A 23,149-nucleotide genomic window follows, 5' to 3' on the forward strand; every position below is an offset into this window, starting at 1 on the left:
CAACATGGATGGGCTATGATTTTTCAAATAAGGTAGCTCCCCCCACCTGCTCCATGTGGGTGCCCTTCTTACCTCTCTTGGCTATGATACTCTATCCTGGAGTGTCCCACAGTGGGAGTGCTTTCTTCACCCTACCTCATGCTAAGTCCCCTCTCCAGGTTGTCTCATACTCTGCCTCTGTGCCTTCATCCCCAACCCAAACCAAGATAGCTCAATAAACAAATATTTTTTAAAATTAATCAAGCTTCAACAATAAAATTACAAAGTAATTTTTTAAATGTGCATACCATGAGACTTCCCTCGTGATCCAGTGGCTAATACTCCATGCTCCCAATGCAGGCGGCCCAGGTTTGATCCCTGGTCAGGGAACTAGATTCCGCATGCCTCAACTAAAGATCTCACACTCACATTTCACAATTAAGACCCTGTTGAGCTCTTTTAATGGACCGGAAGCCGGTGGTCCAGAGTTGACTGATAAGAAAGTAAAGGAGAGAGAAAGAGGCTGATATTCCTTGGTTTATGCAGAAAGCCAATAAAACCCCTGACACAGGGCTTGCTCTGTTCATGGAGGCCTCAGGCGCCCTCTCAATGGGGTGAAGGCACAGAGTCCCTTCTTGAGAGGGTCTTAGAAGCCTGGGCAGGAAAGTGAATTCAGAGAGCCTCTGTGTTTCCAGGGGATCAGCCTGAAAGAGAGAGAGAGAGAGACGGGGACCAAAGCTCTGATGGAACAAAGGTGTTTTAATCAACATGGTGTGGGCATATATCCTGTAGTTATTCTCAGCAAAGATAAAGATTAAAATTCCAGACTTACAAAACATAGGCGATCCATATTAAAGAGAGAGAGAGAGTTGTAAATACACTTTTACCTTATGGTTCACAAGAAGGAAGAAGGTACTTATCACCATATCCCCCTGTCTTTCTTTCTCTTTCTCAGGCTATTTCTTTGGAGCACAGAGGCTCTCTGAGTTCACTTTCTTGCCTGGGCTTCTAAGACCTTCTCGAGAAGGTGCTCTGCACCTTCACTCCATAGGAGGGTACCTGAGGCCTCCGTGAACAGAGCAAGCCCCATGCCAGGGGCTTTATTGGCTTTCTGCATAAACCAAGGAATATCAGCCTCTTTCTCTCTCCTTTACTTTCTTATAGGTTGACTGTGGATCACCAGGTTCTGGTCCATTAAAGGACCTCAACAAGACCCGACACAGCCAAATAAATTTTTTAAAAGTGTATATCTTGTAATGATAATTCACAAAGAAAGAAAAATGAAAGTGCAAGGAGTAGATGAAAAAAGTGATATGGCATAATTATTCATCAGGGATTCACATTTCATGAAAAATGCTAAATTTCAAAAACAGTGATAATTGGCAAAGTTCTGGGAAACCCAGTACTGTAAGATTCTAAGAAAAATGTAAAAGTACACCCGCTTTGGAAAAAGACAGGTACACATAAGATCTATATGATGTCTGGGGACCATGGGTTGAAGTGACAGCTAGAAAGACAGAACTGCCTGTTTCCCAGGCTAGTGGCATCCACTGGCCTGACCTGTTCTGGACCCCACAGAAGGGCAAGTTAAGAAGTTTAGGGAGAAGCACAGTCTCTTTAATTTTCAGTTTTCACATTTGGACATGAGACTCTCAGCTTCCCCTGAATAGAGCACCTATACTGGGGGTGGTGTGAGTCTGGTTTACATTACCCATCCCGCCCCGCCTCCCCAAACGTCCCATGAGTGTATGCTTTTCCAGCAGGGTTTTAAGCTGTACTTAGGGGAACCTTCTGCAGAGTTCAGAGTTCACTGTGCAACCTCAGCATTAGCCAATGATGGTTTTGTCCCTGCCTCACTCATTTCCTTCCTTATTGATTCATCCCACAACCATTGTTAATGCAAGTTTGTGTGCCCAATGCACAGTGAGGCTAAAGAAACAGAAAGGCTGGGATTTGGAGCAAAGAAAGATTTATTGCAACTTGAGGTGGTTCATATCCTAAAAAGCCTTGAGCTCCCTAAAGGGTTTTGGCAAAGCCTTTATTTAAAGGGCAGGTGTGGTGGGGCAGGGGGCAGGATGCCATCTGCAGGGTATGTGATCAGCCTTGTGCAGAGTTCTCCGACTGGCTGATGATGAGGTAGCAGAGCGGTGTCACAGGGGTTAATATTATCAGTCCTTAGGCTCCAGCAGGCCTGGGGCTGTGTATGTGCTTATGGTCATCAATCTGTTCCCCCACTTGTTGGTAAGGGGGATACACATCTGCAAAACAACTCAGAAAATGTGCATCAAATACTAGTATCTAGGTAACTCAGAGAGGAGCTAAAGCAGAGGATACAAGGGAAGGCTCCAGAGGGTCCTGCTCAGTTATATCATAAACAGGCACATCCCAGACAGAAGGTCTGCACTTCCCTCCTTCTTCAAAGAAACCCTCCAATAGAATCCAAGAGAATCAGAATCTGTCCTTTTACTCTTTATACTTAAAATGATAAAACATTTTCAATACAAGTAAGGCATCAAGACTAGCCCAACCCTATGTACTGAAACTATTACAAACTGAGAAAAGCCTCAGAGTCTGTGTTGAGAGGCCAGTCACACCTCTGCAGGAAGCTGGCTCAAGATCAAATTCCAGGCAGCTTCTCTGCTGGATGTGGGAGTGTGTACAGTAGGTAATTTGAAATCAAAGGACAGAGTAAAAGTTAATGATGTGGCAAAAAACATCTAGCAGAATGTTGAAGCATTATTGACTCAGTAGTGTCTAGCTCTGTGACCCCATGAACTGTAGACCGCCAGATTCCTCTGTCCATGGGATACTCCAGGCAAGAACACTGGAGTGGGTTGCCATACCCCCCTCCAGGGGATCTTCCTGATCTAGGGTTTGAACCCAGGTCTTCTGCATTGCAGACAGATTCTTTACCACCTGAGCCACCTGGGAAGCCCAGAGGACTTTGGAGGTAGGTTGCAAGTCAAGTGCTCATTTAACCATTCAAATCAAAGTGAACAATCCATCTTACACCAACGTGGCTGAGGAAGAGAAATAAAAACCCACCTGACATGTCATCATAAAACTTTCCAGACTAAAGAAGGCTTATTTGAAAGAGTATATCAACATGTTGAGGAAAAAGGAAATTAAATAACTGAACTTTATCAACATAAAAAAGGGTAGCGCCTGGAGGTATTATTACCTGTCAAGAGAGATTGTGGCTTGGAGCAAGAAGTGGGATTTTCCTTAAAACCTACAGAAAGTGACTTTAAAAACCTCAAAGAAATACTCCAAAGGATCATTTCTTTACAAAGGCAGATTCTGTTCCCTGGAACTAAAATCTCATGTTCTTTGGTTGAGATCTTGGGAGGTTGGACAAAATCTCTTCATCTGTGGAGAGGAGATTACAGACTTTACACAAAGATCTACCCACCTGTGATTGAAGTCCAGCTTCCAGGCATGGAATCTTAGGTAGCTGGTGATTCCCTTGGAGCATGTGCTTCATGATCCTTGTCCAAGGGTGCTGCTTCCTCTGAGACAGGAAGGCCCCACATTCCTTCCCTAGATCTTCCCCTTGAGGGAAGGCTGTCCTCCTTTCCTCCTAACCTGAAATTTCCCTTGGGTCTGAAAGAGCTGGTGTTAAAATCAAAAAAAGAAAGCCTCTCTTTTCCACACAACCCAAATTCAAGTCCCCACTTTGTGGTGGTGGTGGTTTAGTCACTTAGTTGTGTCCGACTCTTGTGACCCCATGAACTGTAGCCTGCCAGGCTCCTCTGTCCATGGAATTCTCCAGGCAAGAGTTCCCACTTTAGTTAGAACCAATTTTTGGAAAGCTCTGGGTCCCATTGCAGGTCCTGAGAATGAAAAAACCTTGTGAAGAACCTCACCTCAAAGTGTGGCCCCAAAGGACTCTCCCCTTCATTGTCTGAAGGGTTTACAGACATTCTGCGATCAGGCATTGAAAGCAGTTAAAACCAGCAGCCCAGTCTTATTCCCAAAGACTCATTCTAGGGCAGGAGCTTTGAATTGGAGAGGAAGTGGGTTATCCTTTCATTTATGTCCACTGATGTGGTAGAGAAGTTAATCCTTCTGATACCTGGCGAAGTGGCTTGATCAAACCAACCTTGCCACAGATAACAGTGTTTCAACCTAGAGAAATTATCCACAAGAACACAACTCACAGAAGTCACTGCAGAGTCACTTAAATTGGCATGTCCTAGAGAGGATAGAGTGATGGGGTGACACAAGAGGTGGATTCTCTGATAGTGAAGTTTTCCACCAGTTCCCTGAGTGATTTCACTTGTGTTCACTTCATACCTTATCAATATTATAGTTTTCTGAACAGTTTTATTACACAAAATAGTTTACTCATTTATGTTGTTCTTTGCATTATTTAGATAAGTAGCATTAAAAAAATTTTTTTTAACATTTTTGTCTGTGCAGGGATTTTTTTCATTATGGTTCATAGGCCTCTCTTGTTGTGGTGTATGAGCTTATTTGTCCCATAGCATGTAGGATCTTAGTTCCCCCTTCAGGGCTCAAACCTGCATCCCCTGCATTGGCAGGTAGATTCTTAACCACTGGACCACCAGAGATGTCCCAATTAGCAGCAAATTTTAATTCAAGAAATCAATCTACTTTCCCCTAAAAAATACGATATTTTCTGTGAGAGATCAGCCACAAGAATCATTTGAAATGTCCAAACACTCTTCCCTTTTTAAATGTTTTTTAGTGTGAAGAGCTCCAGGGTGCCCCCAGGCTTCTCCTCAGATGCATGAGTCCTCCTCAAAGGACCTGGAGGATCCAAAAGACCATTCACCCAGCCCTCAGCCCAAGAATTCAAGGCCAAGTCCAGGGCAGTGAGGAAAACACTACTCTTCACTTGTCCTGAGCTCGCTCATTGGGAGCAGTCACTTTGAGCCTGATCACTCCATTCCCCTCACACTGGGAGCCCCTGCACAGAGGATGCATAACTTAGAGCTGGCTTGAGGAAGGAGTCCCTGAATGCTCCACCTGCACTCAATAAATGAGATGAAGAACCCATTAGAAAGCACTGTGTGCAAAAATTCTCTACAAACAATTAGGTTCAGTTGTCACTCAGTACTGTCCGAATCTTTGTGACCTCACGAACCGCAGCACGCCAGGCCTCCCTGTCCATCACCAACTCCCGGAGTCTACCCAAACTCATGTCCATTGAGTTGGTGATGCCATCCAACCAACTTATCCTCTGTCGTCCTCTTCTCCTCCCACCTTCAATCTTTCCCAGCATCAGTCTCTTTTCAAATGACTCTGTTCTTTGCATCAAGTGGCCAAAGTATTGGAGTTTCACCTTCAGTATCAGTCTTTCCAATGAAAATTCTGGACAGATTTCCTTTAGGATAGAGTGGTTGGATCTCCTTGCACTCTCTCTCAAGTTTTCTCCAACATCACAGTTCAAAAGCATCAATTCTTTGGCACTCAGATTTCTTCAAAGTCCAACTCTCACATCCATACATGACCATTGGAAAAACCATAGCCTTGACTAGACAGAACTTTGTTGGCAAAGTAATGTCTCTGCTTTTTAATATGCTCTCTAGGTTGGTCATAACTTCCTTCCAAGGAGTGTCTTTTAATTTCATGGCTGCAGTCACCATCTGCAGTGATTTTGGAGCACCCCAAAATAGTCTAACACTTTTTTCCCCATCGATTTGCCATGAAGTGATGGAACTGGTTACACTCATCTCACATGCTAGCAAAGTAATGCTTAAAATTCTCCAAGCCAGGATTCAGCAATACGTGAACTGTGAACTCCCAGATGTTCAAACTGGTTTTAGAAAAGTAGAAGAACCAGAGATAAGATTCCCAACATCTGCTGGATCATCAAAAAAGCAAGAGAATTCCAGAAAAATATCTATTTCTGCTATATTGACTATGCCAAAGCCTTTGACTGTGTGGATCACAATCAACTGTGGAAAATTCTTCAAGAGATGGGATTACCAGACCACCTGACCTGTCTGTTGAGAAATCTGTATGCAGGTCAGGAAGCAACAGGTAGAACTGGACATGGAACAACAGACTGGTTCCAAATAGGAAAAGGAGTACATCAAGGCTGTAAATTGTCACCCTGGTTATTTAACTTATATGCAGAGTACATCATGAGAAACCCTGGACTGGAAGTAGCACAAGTTGGAATCAAGTTTGCTGGGAGAAATATCAATAACCTCAGATATTCAGAAGACACAACCCGTATGGCAGAAAGTGAAGAGGAACTAAAAAGCCTCTTGATGAAAGTGAAAGAGGAGAGTGAAAAAGTTGGCTTAAAGCTCAACATTCAGAAAACGAAGATCATGGCATCCGGTCCCATCACTTCATGGGAAATAGATGGGGAAACAGTGGAAACAGTGTCAGACTTTATTTTTTGGGGGGCTCCAAAATCACTGCAGATGGTGAGTGCAGCCATGAAATTAAAAGATGCTTACTCCTTGGAAGGAAAGTTATGACCAACCTAGATAGCATATTCAAAAGCAGAGACATTACTTTGCCGACAAAGGTCCATCTAGTCAAGGCTATGGTTTTTCCAGTGGTCGTGTATGGATGTGAGAGTTGGACTGTGAAGAAAGCTGAGCACTGATGAATTGATGCTTTTGAACTGTGGTGTTGGAGAAGACTCTTGAGAGTCCCTTGGACAACAAGGAGATCCAACCAGTCCATTCTAAAGGAGATCAGTCCTGGGTGTTCATTGGAAGGACTGATGCTACAGCTGAAACTCCAGTACTTTGGCCACCTCATGAGAAGAGTTGACTCATTGGAAAAGACTCTGATGCTGGGAGGGATTAGGGGCAGGAGGAAAGGGGGACAACAGAGGATGAGATGGCTGGATGGCATCACCGACTCAATGGACGTGAGTTTAAGTGAACTCCGGAAGTTGGTGATGAACAGGGAAGCCTGGCGTGCTGCAATTCATGGGGTCTCAAAGAGTCAGACACGACTGAGTGACTGAACTGAATTGAACTGATGGAACTGGATGCCATGATCTTACTTTTCTGAATGTTGAGCTTTAAGCCAACTGTTTCACTCTCCTCTTTCACTTTTGTCAAGAGGCTCTTTAGTTCTTCTTCACTTTCTGCCATAAAGGGTGGTGTCATCTGCATATCTGAGGTTATTGATATGCAACCTTGATTCCAGCTTGTGGTTCCTCCAGCCCAGCATTTCTCATGATGTACTTTGCATATAAGTTAAATAACCAGGGTGACAATATACAGCCTTGATGTACTCCTTTTCCTATTTGGAACCAGTCTGTTGTTCCATGTCCAGTTCTACCTGTTGCTTCCTGACCTGCATATAGGTTTCTCAAGAGGCAGGTCAAGTATTTCCATCATTTGAACAATTTTCCACAGATTCTTGTGATCCACACAGTCAAAGGCTTTGGCATAGTCAATAAAGCAGAAATAGATGTTTTTCTGGAACTCTCTTGCTTTTTTGATGATCCAGCAGACGTTGGCAATTTGATCTCTGGGTCCTCTGCCTTTTCTAAAACCAGCTTGAATATCTGGAAGTTCATGGTTCACGTATTGCTGAGATCTGGCTTGGAGAATTTTGAGCATTACTTTACTAGCGTGTGAGATGAGTGCAATTGTGCGGTAGTTTGAGCATTCTTTGGCATTGCCTTTCTTTGGGATTGGAATGAAAACTGACCTTTTCCAGTTTTTTTAACTTTAATTTTTAATTTAATTTGCTTTTCTTTTAATTTTAAATTTTCTAATATATATATTTTTAATTAGAAAAATTTTAATTTAATTTAATTTTTAATTGCTACAAACCATTAACAAGCCAACTACAGATAATGAATCATCATTGCATCCCTGGAATAAATCCCACTTAATCATGGCATATGATCCATTCAGTGCATTTTTTTTATTTGGCCAGAGTTAGGTGCCCTTCTCATGGCAGGTAAGGAAAGTCTTAATGAGTTTTACATTCTAAGGAGTTCTCAGACACACAGTGATGTGTCTAGGGGAAGAATTTCATTAACTCATACTCTAATTTTCTCAATTTGGAAGAACTGGATCATCTTTCAAAGCCTCAGTGATCTGACCCAATGGTGTATCATGAAGTATGGGGACCACGTGGGCTTAGGGACTGGTGCTTCTGCTTATGGACAAACAGCCATCCTAGCAGCCCCAGAGTGGGCACCATGTAAGTTCTATCTGATCTCAAAACGGTGTCTTGTTCCACGAAATACTGAAGGAAATAATTTTTTTTCTGCCAATTGCTCTTTTGCAAGTTGCCTGTCTCCTCCAGGAAGTGGCCAGGGTCAAGCCCCTCTGGGTTGGAGGATTCTTTGTCATTATCCAGCACAGAGGGTAGAAATGTAAATATGGTTGTGTCCTGAAATGTGTTATGAAGTCATGGAGTTGGAAGAAATGTTTCAACACAGCCCATAGATGAGGAAGCCTAGGTCCAAAGAAGAGCAGAGGCATTTCAAATCAGACAGACAATGCAATAGGCATGGATAAGTTTAATACCATAAGTTTAATGGCAGCAATCTTGTTAAAGTAGCCTCCCATAGCAAGTACCAAGGACATGAGTTGTTAGCTACCAGACCTGAATCTGTCCTGCTTGCAGAGAGTCTGGACACTGGTGTCGCTACCTATCTGCTGCTCTATTTCATTACTTTAGTTTTCATTCACCTCACCTGTGGCCTAAAATGAAAATCTCTGCTGGCACTTGAAATGTCCAAAGTATCTATTTCCAGGGCCTTTGTAAACATACAAATAATTCTGACCTAATGAAAAAGGACCTCTTCGGAGATAATGAGGAAAAGTTCAATTACAACTAAGGTGTGTTTATCACTGCAATGTAATTTGTTTCCCTTAATTAAAAAATATGGGGCAAATCGTCACCATGGATTGATCCTAGCTTAAAAACACAGAAGAGAGGATTAAATAGAAAAAAGAAAAAGATCATTTGGCAACAATTCAGATTAGGACCATCAACAAATGCAAAAGCTCTTGGGTGAATGCTTTGACTGTAGAATATCTGCAAGGTCTTAAAGTGCGATGCCATAAATTTTTATTAATTATGTATTAAATGATGAAACCTCTGCCATGAGGACATCGGGAATATCTCCTTGTTTAGTGAGGAGGTTGACATAACCAATAATGGGATGCATGATATTATGTACCTCCATCTTCTCAATAAGATTCAGTGGGACATACATATAGCATCTATGTAGTTCTCTTGCCAAAATCATAGCTGGAATTTAATCTCTAGAAAACAATAAAACATTTCACACGACTGCTAGCTTGGATCCCAAAATGGTAAATGTAATGAACGGAAGTAAAGAAACAAAGTGAATTTATTCTTGATTACGGGAGACCAAAAGGGAAAAGATAACCAAATTATATGCCGTTTTCTTCACTGGATACTGAATTGCAAAGGAGAAAAAAAGCTATAATGGATATTCTAGGAAAGTTAGAAAAACTTACATATTGATTATCTATTAGATGCTGTGTATCAATAATAACTTCTGAGCACAAAATGTTTTACTGTTATGAATGAGAAGATCTTTGCACTTGGAATATGCATAGTGGTATATTAAGGGATACACTTCTCCAAGTATAAAAGACTAAATCTCATTTGCAATTGAGGTTATAGTCATTCAGTGAGATTCTGACACAGGACAAGATTATGTATGCTTTTAATCTGCTATGCATATACAGAGTCTCCTTAAAGGTAAATTTCTGAAATAAAATTGTCCATAAAATGTAAAATTACTGGCACCCCAAGTTATTTTTTATTGAAAAAAGTGGAAGTGTCTAACTCTTTGCCACCCCAGGGACTGTAGCCCACCAGGATCCTCTGCACATGGGATTCTCCAGGCAAGAATACTGGAGTGGGTTGCCATGCCCTCCTCCAGGGGATCTTCCTGATCCAGGGATAGAACTTGGATCTCCCACATTAACAAGCAGATTCTCTACTGTCTAAGCCACCAGGGAAGCCCCCCTTTTTTTCTTAATTGCCATAGTTAACTCAAACTTCCATGGTGCCTCAGGCAGTAAAGAATCTCCCTGCAATGGAAGAGACCTGGGATAGATCCCTGGGTTGAGAAGATCCCCTGGAGGAGGGCATGGCAACCTACTCCAGTACTCTTGCCTGGAGAATGAACATGGACAGAGGAGTATGGTGGGCTATAGTCACAACTGAGTGACTAACACTTTCACTTTTTTCATAGCTAACTTAATACTATATTAGTTTTAGATGTACAACATGGTGATTAGATATTTTTACAGTTTATATTCCATAAAGAAGCACAAGCTGGAATCAAGATTGCCGGGAGAAATATCAGTAACCTCAGATATGCAGATGACACGACGCTTATGGCAGAAAGTGAAGAGGAACTAAAAAGCCTCTTGATGAAAGTGAAAGAGGAGAGTGAAACAGTTGGCTTAAAGCTCAACATTCAGAAAACGAAGATCATGGCACCTGGTCCCATCACTTCATGGGAAATAGATGGGGAAACAGTGGAAACTGTGTCAGACTTTATATTTTTGGGCTCCAAAATCACTGCAGATGGTGATTGCAGCCATGAAATTAAAAGACGCTTACTCCTTGGAAGGAAAGTTATGACCAACCTAGATAGCATATTAAAAAGCACTGGGATGACCCAGAGGGATGGGACGGGGAGGGAGGTGGGAGTGGGGTTCAGGATGGGGAACACATGTATGCCTATGGCGAATTCATGTTGATGTGGGGCAGAAACAAAACAATATTGTAAAGTAATTAGCCTCCAATTAAAATAAATAAATTTAAATAAAAAAATTAAAAGCAGAGACATTACTTTGCCAACAAAGATCTGTCTAGTCAAGGTTATGGTTTTTCCAGTGGTCGTGTATGAATGTGAGAGTTGGACTGCGAAGAAAGCTGAGTACTGAAGAATTGATGCTTTTGAACTGTGGTGTTGGAGAAGACTCTTGAGAGTCCCTTGGACTGAAAGGAGATCCAACCAGTCCATTCTAAAGGAGATCAGTCCTGGGTGTTCACTGGAAGGACTGATGCTGAAGCTGAAACTCCAATACTTTGGCCACCTCATGCAAAGAGTTAACTCATTAGAAAAGACCCAAATGCTGGGAGGGATTGGGGGCAGGAGAAGAAGGGGAAGACAGAGGGTGAGATGGCTGGATGGCATCATCGAATTGATGCACATGAGCTTGGGTTAACTCTGGGAGTTGGTGATGGACAGGGAGGCCTGGCGTGCTGCAACTCATGGGGTCGCAAAGAGTCGGACATGACTGAGTGACTGAACTGAACTAAAATTGTCATAACATTTTGGCTATATTCCATGTGTTGTGCATTATATCCTTGAATCTTATTAACTTTAATTTTATACTTAGTAGTTTGTACTTCTTAATGCCCTTCCTTTATCTTACCCTTTCCCTCTATCTCTCTCTGCACTGATAACCAGTAGCCTATTTTTTGTGTTGTGAGTCTTTTTCTGTTTTGTTGTATTAGTTCATTTGTTTTATTTTTGAGGCTGCATCGAAGACTCTTGAGAGTCCCTTGGACTGCAAGGAGATCCAACCAGTCCATCCTAAAGGAGATCTGTCCTGGGTATTCATTGGAAGGACTGATGTTGAAGCTGAATCTCCAATACTTTGGCCACCTGATGCGAAGAGCTGACTCATTTGAAAAGACCCTGATGCTGGGAAAGATTGAGGGCAGGAGGAGAAGGGGATGACAGAGGATGAGATGGTTGGATGACATCACCGACTCAATGGACATGGGTTTGGGTGGACTCCAGGAGTTGGTGATGGACAGGGAGGCCTGGCATGCTGAGGTTCATGGGGTCGCAAAGAGTCAGACACAACTGAGTGACTGAACTGAACTGAGTAAGTGAGTGTCCAGTATTTGTCTTTCTTTATCTGACTTATCTCACTAAGCATAATACCCTTCAGGATTATCCACGTTCTGAAAATGCTAAAATTTCATTCTTTTTTATGGCTGAGTTAAATTCCATTGTGTATATGATGTTACCTGTTGATTTGTTATAAATAGCCTTTACTATCTTGAAATATGGTCCCTCTATAGCAAGTCTGTTTAGAGTCTTTTTTTTTTATCATGAATAGATATTGAATTTTCTCAAATGCTTTCTTTGCATCGGGGAAGATGATCATGTGATTTTAACCCTTTGTTTTGTTAATGTGGCATATCACTTTGATTGATTTGTAGGTGTTGAATCATCCTTGCATCCCTAAAATTAACCCCTCTAGATCATGGTATATGATCATTTGTATGTATTGTTGAATTCAGCTAATATTTTTTTCAGGACTTCTTTGTTTATCAGAGATATTGACCTGTAGTTTTCTTTTTTAGTAGTGTCTTGGTTTGGTATCAAAGTAGTGATGGTCTCACAGAATGAGTTTGGAGGTGTTCCCTCCTCTTCAGTTTTTTGGAATAGTTTGAGAAGGATAGGTATTAACTATTTTTTTCTGGCTGTGTTGTGTAGCTTGTGGGTTCTTAGTTCCCTGACCAGGAATTGAATCTGATCGCCAGCTCTGAAAGCGCAAAGTCCTAATCACTGAATCACCAAGGAATTCTCAACTATTTTTTAAATGTTTGGTAAAATTCCCCTGTGAAGCCATCCAGTCCTGAACAGTTGTTTGGAGGCAGATTTTTTAATTACTACTTATTCAATTTCAGTACTAGTAATTCATCTGTTCTGATTATCTACTTCTTTTGATTTAGTCCTGGAAGATTGTATGTTTCTGGGAATGTATCCATTTCTTCTTGGCTGTCCAGTTCATTGGCAAATAATTGTTGGTAGTATTCTTTGATGAGTCTTTGTATTTTTGTGATATTGGTTGTAACTTCTCAATGATTTCTAATTTTATATGTTCCACTCTTAATTTCCGTAAAGAGTCCGGCTAAAATTTTATCAATTTTCTTTTCCTTATCAAAAAAAAAAATTCTTGGTTTTGTTGGTCTTTTCTATCATTCTTTTAGTCTCTGTTTTACTTATTTCCACTGTGATTTTTATTAATTCCTTCTTTATGCTGACTACGGGCTTTGTTTGATTTTTATAATTCCTTTATATGCCACCAGTGTTCAATATTCTATGATTCACACTAATCAATGATTTTCAAAATAGATATTAATACAGTTAATAATTACAGTGCCAGCTTATTAAAATGGAGTCAGAAAAGTTTGGTTCTGTAACCTTTAGAATTTAAGTGAACACATGTCTCAGGGAACATTTTAACCAAGACAAACCAAAATACTACTTTCCTATCTAAACCACATGGTTCTAACTCTAATAGAACCAGACCAGCTTCTTTTGAATAAAAAAGCTATTACTCTCTTGAAGTAACCATTTTATTCCCTGAGTAAGAGATGTCCTGCTTGGTACCTCCTTCCTTCTATGTGCACTTCCTCTCCCAGATGTGGGAAGTTTTCTGTCATTGTTAATTTCAATTAACTTTCCGATCCCTTTTCTTTCTCTCTTCTCTGTCTATGACTCCTATACTGCATGTATTGATCTACTTGATAGTGTTCTGTAAGTCCCTGAAACTTCTTTTCTTTTTCTTCCTTTTTTCTCTCAATTGAATAATTTCCAATGACTTATCTTCAAGTTTGCTGATGTTTTGTTCTGCGTGATCTAGTCTATTGTTACATTCTCTAATGAGTTTTTTAAATACAAAAAGTGATCTTCAGCTCTATGACTTCTGTTTCATACCTTTGAATTTTCTGCCCTGTTGTTGAAATTCCTACTTCAGTTGTTTACTGTTCTCCAGGCCACAGTGAACAACTTCATGACTTATTTTGAATGATGTTTTAGGTCAATCACACATCTCCTGTTTCTACATTTTCCTTGACTCTCTTCATTGCGGTTTGCACATTAGACAATAGCTCGTTTCAGTCTTTACTGACTAGTCACATGGAGGAGAAGAACTTCACCAATCAGCTCAGCCAGAGATTCTGGAGGTCTCTCAAACCTGCGTGCTGGCCCAGTCTGCTTCTTATGTTCTAGAAACTCCCAGGTATGTACAGCTCGTTGAGTCCTTTCAATGCTCCGAGACAGGTAACACAGAGGCCAGCTCCTCATGAAACTCCCCCACGAAGCTGAGAGGTTGGAATGCCAGATGTGCATGCCAACTCCTTTGTTCCTCAAGGAGAAGCTGAGAGCTTGGAGGGAGATACCTGCCCAATCACATGGCATATTGTTGGGCTTGGTAGTTGTGATGAGAGAGGATCTGCTTCTCTTTCTGGCTTTGATGTGACTAGGTTTATATTCACTAAGGGTACAGAAGTCTTTCAACTGGTTTCAACTAGTTGATGTTACTCTTTCCTGTGTGAATTTTGACAGATTGTGTGTGAAATTAACCGATATCATTGAACTTCTCAAACTGGTGGGCATACTGCTTCATAATAATCCCTTATTATCCTTTTAGTGCTCTGGGACTTAAAGTTATGGTCCCTCTTTTAGCAATGATATTAATAATGTGTGTCTTCTCTCGGAGTGCAGGATAGGTTACTTATGGGTTTATCAATTCTGTTCAACTTTTCAAAGACTTAGGTTTGGTCTCATTGATTTTTATCTTGATTCCTTGTTTGCAATTTCACTGATTTATGCTCTAATTTTCATTTGTAGTTTTCTGTGGCTTACTTTGGATTTAATTCCTTACTATCACTGATCTCAGTATTTTCCTATTGAGGCACTTCTGGACACAATTTCTTTCAGTTTCAAATCGAAACGTCAAGTAACTCTAGGTGACATGTAGCCAAGAGAACTTTCCTGCTTAATCTCCCTAGTCCTCTGTGCTGATCACTATGAAATCAACATGACTTCTTTGAATTACTTTCCTTCCTTTCTTACTTGTATTAGGCACACCATAAGGAAACTCTGAGAACTGGCTCATCAAATTATGCTTTTTATTAGGAACATACACTGGAATAATGACTCTCCATTGCCATACACTAATCATCTTGTTCTATTTTGTATTGACTACATAGTGCTACTCAATAATAGATAAAGCATTAGCATATGTGATGGCCGATGCAAATGTTACAGGACATGGAGAATAGCGGATACATTTCTGCAGTGAAACTGCACCATAACAAGAAGAGAGGTTGAGAAGGCATTCCTAGGCAGAAGAATGAAGAGGAAAGGAGGTGACCAATGCCCCAGATGAGAAGGAGAAGACAACATCATAGGAGACACCTCCTTACAGAGGAATGAAGCAGAGCTTGTAAGGAGGTGGCACAGAAGTGAACCCATTGGCAGTTGGGGTGGTGTCGATGTCCTTTGGGTCAACCACAGATTTCAAAGTAAATTTTTGTAAAATCGATGTCAGGAATAAAAACACCTCCATGCGGGCCAGGCCCTCTCCTGCACAAATCCGTTTTCCTGAAAATAACAAACACAGAGAGTACATACTCCTTGAACACTGTGTTTCTGGCTGTTAGAAAGAGTTGGCATGCGCATCTGGCATTCCAGTCTCTCCCAGCTGTGGGGAAATTTCATGAGGAACTGGCCAATATGTCACTTATCAGTGGTTAGAAAGTAACCATTGATGAATGGTTGAATGGATAAATGTAAGCCACAACAGTTAGATAGATAGATGGATGGATACACATGCTGTCCACATAAGTTCATATCTTAACGGCTACCCTTATTTACACAAATTTTTTATGAGCTTTGGCACTATGCCAAGTACTTCATTAACTATTCTCATGCAATTTGATATTTCATGTTTTCATCAATCTTTTTCTTCCCCTGGAAACACACAGTGTAGTTGTATTTAATGTTCTTAGTCTGATGTCCCCATCATCTTTATTTCTACTCCTCACAGCCCCTCTTCTCTCTGTAACTACATCTTCATCAATCTTCAATACCTCTTGAAGTTTCAAGTTTTACAACACATGGTTCCTTCTGGTTAAGGTGCACTTCTCTTATATTTTCAGCCCCTAGCTCAAATTTTATTTGTGAATTTGAAAGAATTGGGTCATCTTTCCAAAGCTTTGGTGACTTAGTCCAATAAAGATCATATATTATGGAGGGAAAGTGTGTGGGCATTGCAATTGCTACACCTGAGTGTAGAAAAAGAGCAGTTCAACCAGTCCCTGAATGGGAATTTTATAAGAAGTTCCAACTGATCCCCCCCTCCCCCACCCCCCGGAAATCATCCCTGGTGGCTAAGAGGTTCAAGTGTCTGCTTGAAATGCGGGAGAACTGGGTTCGGTCCTTGGGTTGGGAAGATCCCCTGGAGAAGGAAATGGCAACCCACTCCAGGATTTTTGCCTGGAGAATCCCATGGATGGAGGAGCCTGGTGGGCTACAGTCCACAGGGTCGCAAAGAGTCGGACACGACTGAGCGACTTCACTTTCACTTTCACTTTAAAGTAACGGAGGAAAAAATTTTGTTACCTGCTGAGAAAGGCATGAAGTAGTCACTCTTTTTAAAGTTACCGCTCTCATCCAGGAAGTGGCCAGGGTCAAACATTTCTGGGTTAGGAAATACTTTGTCATCATACAGCACGGAACTCAGTGATACTAATACACCTGTGCCCTGGGAAGAAAAGATGAAGATAAACTGAATTATAAAGAAGTCATGGAACTGGAAGAAATGTTATAAATTATTCATTCCAATCTTATGACCTACAGGTGAGAAATCCTAGGTCCAAAGAAAGACAATGACATTTTGAGCCAGACAAAGAAGTAATAAACAAGGAATATGCTTAAGGCAAGTGACAGTGATACTTGAAGTAGTGAGTCCATGGGTCCTAGGGTGTTAGACCTTATGAATCCATTCTTCTTATCATACTGGTGTCTGTCCCCATCAGCTGCTTTATTTTACTACTTTAGTTTTCACTCATCTAATACATGGATTCAGAGAAGGCAATGGCACCCTACTCCAGTACTCTTGCCTGGAAAATTCCATGGACGGAGGAGCCTGGTAGGCTGCAGTCCATGGGGTCGCGAAGAGTCGGACATGACTGAACGACTTCCCTTTCACTTTTAACTTTCATGCACTGAAGAAGGAAATGGCAGCCCATTCCAGTGTTCTTGCCTGGAGAATCCCAGGGACGGGGGATTCTGGTGGGCTTCCATCTATGGGGTCGCACAGAGTCGGACACAACTGAAGCTACCTAGCAGCAGCAGCAGCAATATGTGGACTATGGTTTAAAACGGGGAGACTCTGTTAGAGTTTGGGATGTCTGGATTATAAATTCATAAGACTTTTATAAACAGATTTTTCATCTAATTAATAATAACTTCTGTAATAATAACAATAAGTATAATAAAAAACTGCTGGTATTTATCATTGCCATGCAGATTGTTTGTCTTAAAGTATATGGCAGGGTTCATTAGAGATGGATGCTAGGTTTAAAACATATAGAAAAGTGGGGGGGTGGTCCTAAGATGGAGGAGGAATAGGACGGGGAGACCACTTTCTCCCCCACAAATTCATCAAAAGAACATTTGAGCCCCAAGCAAATTCCACAGAACAACTTCTGAATGCTGGCAGAGGAGATCAGGTGCCCAGAAAAGCAGCCCATTGTCTTCAAAAGGAGTTAGGACAAAATATAAAAGATGAAAAGAGAGACAAAAGAGGTAGGGACTGAGATCTGTACCAGGAAGGGAGTCTTAAAAAATAAAAGAAAGGTTTCCAAACACCAGGAAACACTCTCTCCGGTGGGTCTGTGGCGAGCCTTGGAATCTCAGAGGGCAAAATGATTGGGAGGAAACATAAATAAATAATTAAACCCCACAGATTACATCCCTAACAGCAACTCCCAGTGGTGCAACAGCCCAGAGGCTTGCATCCCCCACTAGCAAGCGGGGAGGGACAGGGAGGAGTAGGCTGTATTGCTTAAGATAAGGCATGAATGCCCTGAGGGCAATATGAGGGAACTAGCTTGAGATCGCAACCCAGACTGTGGAGTAGCTGTCCTGTGATCCCCCGAAAGGCCCTAACCACCGCCAGGCATGCTCACAGAACAAAGGACTGAGCAGAGCTAGCTGGCTGTGGACCCAGCCCATCCCCCACCGGAGACAGGCAGGTGAGGGCAGCCAGAGCCGGAAGGGGGCAATCATAGACCCAGGGAGGCATCATATACCAAACTGCAATCAGACTTCCTAGATAACCAAGACTTCTTGGGATTCTGGATGGTCGACATCCCCAGGGAGGGTCGCAGCCAGAGATCAGCTTCCCAGAAGAGACACACAGCACACCTGAGAAGGTGCACCTGTTGTACACCCAGAAAAATGAGGGGCTGGGACGGGGGAGGGGATAAGTCACAGCCTTCAACTGAGGGCGACTACACGTGCCAAGGACCTGGTCACCTGAGCTGCTCGGGCCTGGGACGGGTGCAAAATGCAGGCCCAAACAAGTCTGCACCTTTGTGGAGTACCCAAGATCCTGAACCTGAGCAGCTTAGACCTGGGAAGTGCATGCAAACCAGGGCCCACATCAGACAGTTCCCAGCAGAGCAAACTAGAGTCTGAGCAGCGTAGACTGGGAAAGCACACATGCTGTGAGCAGGGGAAACCCAGTGTGGCTGAATCACTGTGAACACACGCCAGTGATATTTGTTTGCAGTATTCCTCTCTCCCCAAAGCATGACCAAACAAGCTAGCCTAAAAAAAGTGACCACCACGACGCCCCTTGCGTCAGGGCAGAAATTATACACTGAAGAGATCAGCAAACAGACTAAGTTAAAATAAACAGAGGGAACCACTTTGGTTCAGGTGAATAGATTAAAACTCTGTAGTTAGCACCAACTACATAGGCAGGGGCCTATAGACTGTGAGAAGTACAAGCCGGACCAAGGAACTATCTGAAAATGAACTAACCCCACACTGTCCACAACAGCTCCAGAGAAAGTCTTAGATATATTTTTACTATTATAATTTTTTTAATTAAAAAAATTATTTTCTTTTTTTTGATATTTTTAAGTCCCCATTACGCCTTTAATTTTCATTTTTATAACCTACTATTACCTTGCAAAAAAAAAAAAGAAAGACCCTATTTTTTAAAGAAAACTTCATATATATATATACTTTTTAATTTCTGTGATTTTCTGTTTTTCTGTTTGTTTGTTTTTTGCTTTTTTTGTTTTGTTTTTCTTTATTTTAATTTTAATTTTTAATTTATTTTACTTTACAATACAGTATTGGTTTTGCCATACATTGACATGAATCAGCCATGGGCGTACATGAGTCCCCAATCCTGAAACCCCCTCCCACCTCCCACCCCATATCATCTCTCTGGATCATCCGCGTGCACCAGCCCCAAGCATCCTGTATCCTGTATCAAACATAGACTGGCGATTCATTTCTTACATGATAGTATAAATGTTTCAATGCCATTCTGCCAAATCATGCCACCCTCTCCCTCTCCCTCAGAGTACAAAAGTCCGTTCCATACATCTGTGTCTCTTTTGCTGTCTCGCATACAGGGTTATCATTACCATCTTTCTAAATTCCATATATATTCTCAAGTGCTCACAGAACCTTCTCCAGGATAGATCACATCCTGGGCCATAAATCTAACCTTGATAAATTCAAAAAAAAGAAAATCATTCCCAGCATCTTTTCTGACCATAATGCATTAAGATTAGATCTCAATTACAGAAGAAAAAACTATTAACAATTCCAACATATGGAGGCTGAACAGCACGCTTCTGAATAACCAACAAATCACAGAAGAAATCAAAAAAGAAATCAAAATATGCATAGAAACTAATGAAAATGATAATGCAACAAACCAAAACCTGTGGGACACTATAAAAGCAGTGCTAAGAGGAAAGTTCATAGCAATACAGGCATACCTCAAGAAACAAGGAAAAAGTCAAATAAATAACCTAACTCTACACCTAAAGCAACTAGAAAAGGAAGAAATGGAGAACTCCAGAGTTAGTAGAAGGAAAGAAATCTTAAAAATTAGGGCAGAAATAAATGCAAAAGAAACAAAAGAGATCATAGCAGAAATCAACAAAGCCAAAAGCTGGTTCTTTGAAAGGATAAATAAAATTGACAAACCATTAGCCAGACTCATCAAGAAACAAGGGAGAGAATGATCAAATCAATAAAATTAGAAATCAAAATGGAGATATCACAACAGACAACACAGAAATACAAAGGATCATAAGAGACCACTATCAGCAATTATATGCCAATAAAATGGACAACATGGAAGAAATGGAAAAATTCTTAGAAAAGTACAATTTTCCAAAACTGAACCAGGAAGAAATAGAAAATCTTAACAGACCCATCACAAGCACGGACATTGAAACTGTAATCAGAAATCTTCCAGCAAACAAAAGCCCATGTCCAGACGGCTTCACAGCTGAATTCTACCAAAAATCTAGAGAAAACCTAACACCGATCCTACTCAAACTCTTCCAGAAAATTGCAGAGGAAGGTAAACTTCCAAATTCATTCTATGAGGCCACCATCACTCTAATACCAAAACCTAACACAGATGCCACAAAAAAAGAAAACTGCAGGCCAATATCACTGATGAACATAGATGCAAAAATCCTCAACAGAATTCTAGCAATCAGAATCCAGCAACACATTAAAAAGATCATACACCATGACCAAGTGGGCTTTATCCCAGGGATGCAAGGATTCTTCAATATCCACAAATCAATCAACGTAATTCACCACATTAACAAATTGGAAAATAAAAGCCGTATGATTATCTCAATAGATGCAGAGAAAACCTTTGACAAAATTCAACATCTATTTATGATAAAACTCTCCAGAAAGCAGGAACAGAAGGAACATACCTCAACATAATAAGAGCAATATATGACAAACCCACAGCAAACATTATCCTCAATGGTGAAAAATTGAAAGCATTTCCCCTAAAGTCAGGAACAAGACAAGGGTGCCCACTTTCACTGCTACTATTCAACATAGTTTTGGAAGTTTTGGCCACAGCAATCAGAGCAGAAAAAGAAATAAAAGGAATCCAAATTGGAAAAGAAGAAGTAAAACTCTCACTGTTTGCAGATGACATGATCCTCTACATAGAAAACCCTACAGACTCCACCAGAAAATTACTAGAGCTCATCAATGAATATAGTAAAGTTGTAGGATATAAAATCAACACACAGAAATCCCTTGCATTCCTAAACACTAATAATGAGAAAGTAGAAAAAGAAATTAAGGAAACAATTCCATTCACCATTGCAACAAAAAGAATAAAATACTTAGGAATATATCTAGCTAAAGAAACTAAAGGCCTATATATAGAAAACTATAAAACAGTGATGAAAGCAATCAAAGAGGACACTAATAGATGGAGAAATATACCATGTTCATGGATCGGAAGAATCAATATAGTGAAAATGAGTATACTACCCAAAGCAATCTGCTTTTTCTTTTTTAATATTGTATTTTTGAGAATCTAACCTCTATTCAAGATTTTTAATTTTTAATTATTGGTATTTGCTATCAACTTTGTACCTTTAAGAACCCAATTTACAGGACCCATTTTTACTGGCCTGATTGCTCTCTCCCCCTTTTTACTCTTCTTTTTCTCCAAAAGGTCCCCTCTATCTCCCTCTTTCCCCTTTTCTTCTCTACCCAAATTGGTGAATCTCTTTCTGTTCTGAGCTGTGGAGAACACTTAGGGAACTGATTATTGGCTGGATCTGCCTCTCTCCTTTTGATTCCCCCTTTTATTCTCCTGGTCACCTCTGTCTCCTTCCTCCCTCTTCTCTTCCATGTGCAACTCCATGAACATCTCTGAGGGGTCCAGACTGTGGAGAGCACATAGGGAAGTGATTACTGGCTAGCTTGCTCTCTCCCCTTTTAATTCCCCTTCTTCTCCTCCTAGTCACGTCTATCTCCCTCCTCCGTCTTCTCTTCTCCATGTAACTCTGTGTACCTCTCTGAGTGTTGCTCACTGTGGAAAAACTTTTCACCATTAACCTCGATGTTTTATCATTGGTGCTGTATTGAAGGTGAAGTCTTGAGACTACTGTAAGAATAAGACTGAAAACCAGAGGCAACAGGCTTAAGGCCAAATCCTGAAAACATCAGAGAATTTCTGAATCCAGGGAACATTAATCGATAGGAGCTCATCAAATGCTTCCATACCTACACTGAAATCAAGCATCACCCAAGGGCCAACAAGCTTCAGAGCAAGACATACCACACAAATTCTCCAGCAACATAACTCTGAGCCTCAATATACAGGCTGACCAAATCACACCAAACCCACTGATATCTCAAAACTTATTACTGGACACTACATTGCACTCCAGAAAGAAAAAATCCAGCTCTACCCACCAGAACAACAACACAAGTTTCCCTAACCAGAAAACCTTGACAAGCCACCCATCCAACCGCACCCACAGTGAGGAACCTCCACAATAAAGAGGAACCACCAAATGCCAGGATACAGAAACACTACCCCAAACAGAGTAATCTAAACAAAATGAAAAGGCAGAAAAATACCCAGAAGGTAAAGGAACAGGATAATTATCCACCAAACCGAACAAAAGAGAAACAGATAGGGAATCTACCTGATAAAGAATTCCAAATAATGATAGTGAAATGATCCAAAATCTTGAAAACAAATTGGAGTTACAGATAAATAGCCTAGAGACAAGGATCAAGAAGATGCAAGAAAGGTTTAACAAGGACCTAATTAGAAGAAATAGAAAAAGAGTCAATATATACTGAATAATGCAATAAATGAGATTAAAAAAAAAAACACTCTGAAGGGAACTAAAAGTAGAATAAGGGAGGCAGAAGATAGGATAAGTGAGGTAATAGACATAATGGTAGAAATAAATGAAACAGAGAGGAAAAAGGAAACACGAATGAAAAGAAATGAGTACAACCTCAGAGACCTCTGGGACAATGTTAAACACGCCAACATTCAAATCATAGGAGTCCCAGAAGAAGAAGACAAAAAGAAAGACCATGAGAAAATACTTGAGATAATAGTTGAAAACTTCCCCAAAATGGGGGAGGGAAATAATCACCCAAGTCTAAGAAACCCAGAGATTCCCAAACAGGATAAACCCAAGATGAAACAACCCAAGACACATATTAATCAAGTTAACAAAGATCAAACATAAAGAACAAATATTAAAAGCAGCAAGGGAAAAACAACAAACAACACACAAGGGGATTCCCATAAGGATAACAGTTGATCTTTCAACAGAAACTCTTCAGGCCAGGAGGGAATGG

General features: G+C 40.8%; 1 protein-coding gene and 1 pseudogene across 2 annotated transcripts in view; both read right to left on the bottom strand.

Annotated features, from left to right (window-relative positions):
• The window catches only part of LOC102172882, a 65,789-nt pseudogene extending 51,706 nt beyond the window's left edge, over positions 1-14,083 (bottom strand).
• Positions 14,991-23,149, bottom strand: part of LOC102188304 (cytochrome P450 2C9) — a 46,777-nt gene continuing 38,618 nt past the window's right edge. For both annotated transcript variants that reach the window (XM_018041339.1, XM_018041338.1), the window contains 2 exons: positions 16,361-16,502; positions 14,991-15,340 (listed from right to left, as the gene is read on the bottom strand). In XM_018041339.1, coding sequence (XP_017896828.1) covers positions 15,159-15,340; positions 16,361-16,502 — 324 coding nt within the window. In that variant the 3' untranslated portion in view covers positions 14,991-15,158. The remainder of the gene's footprint in view (positions 15,341-16,360; positions 16,503-23,149) is intronic.

The sequence above is a fragment of the Capra hircus genome, chromosome 26, assembly GCF_001704415.2.
Source record: "Capra hircus breed San Clemente chromosome 26, ASM170441v1, whole genome shotgun sequence".
In the NCBI taxonomy this organism is placed as follows: domain Eukaryota; kingdom Metazoa; phylum Chordata; class Mammalia; order Artiodactyla; family Bovidae; genus Capra; species Capra hircus.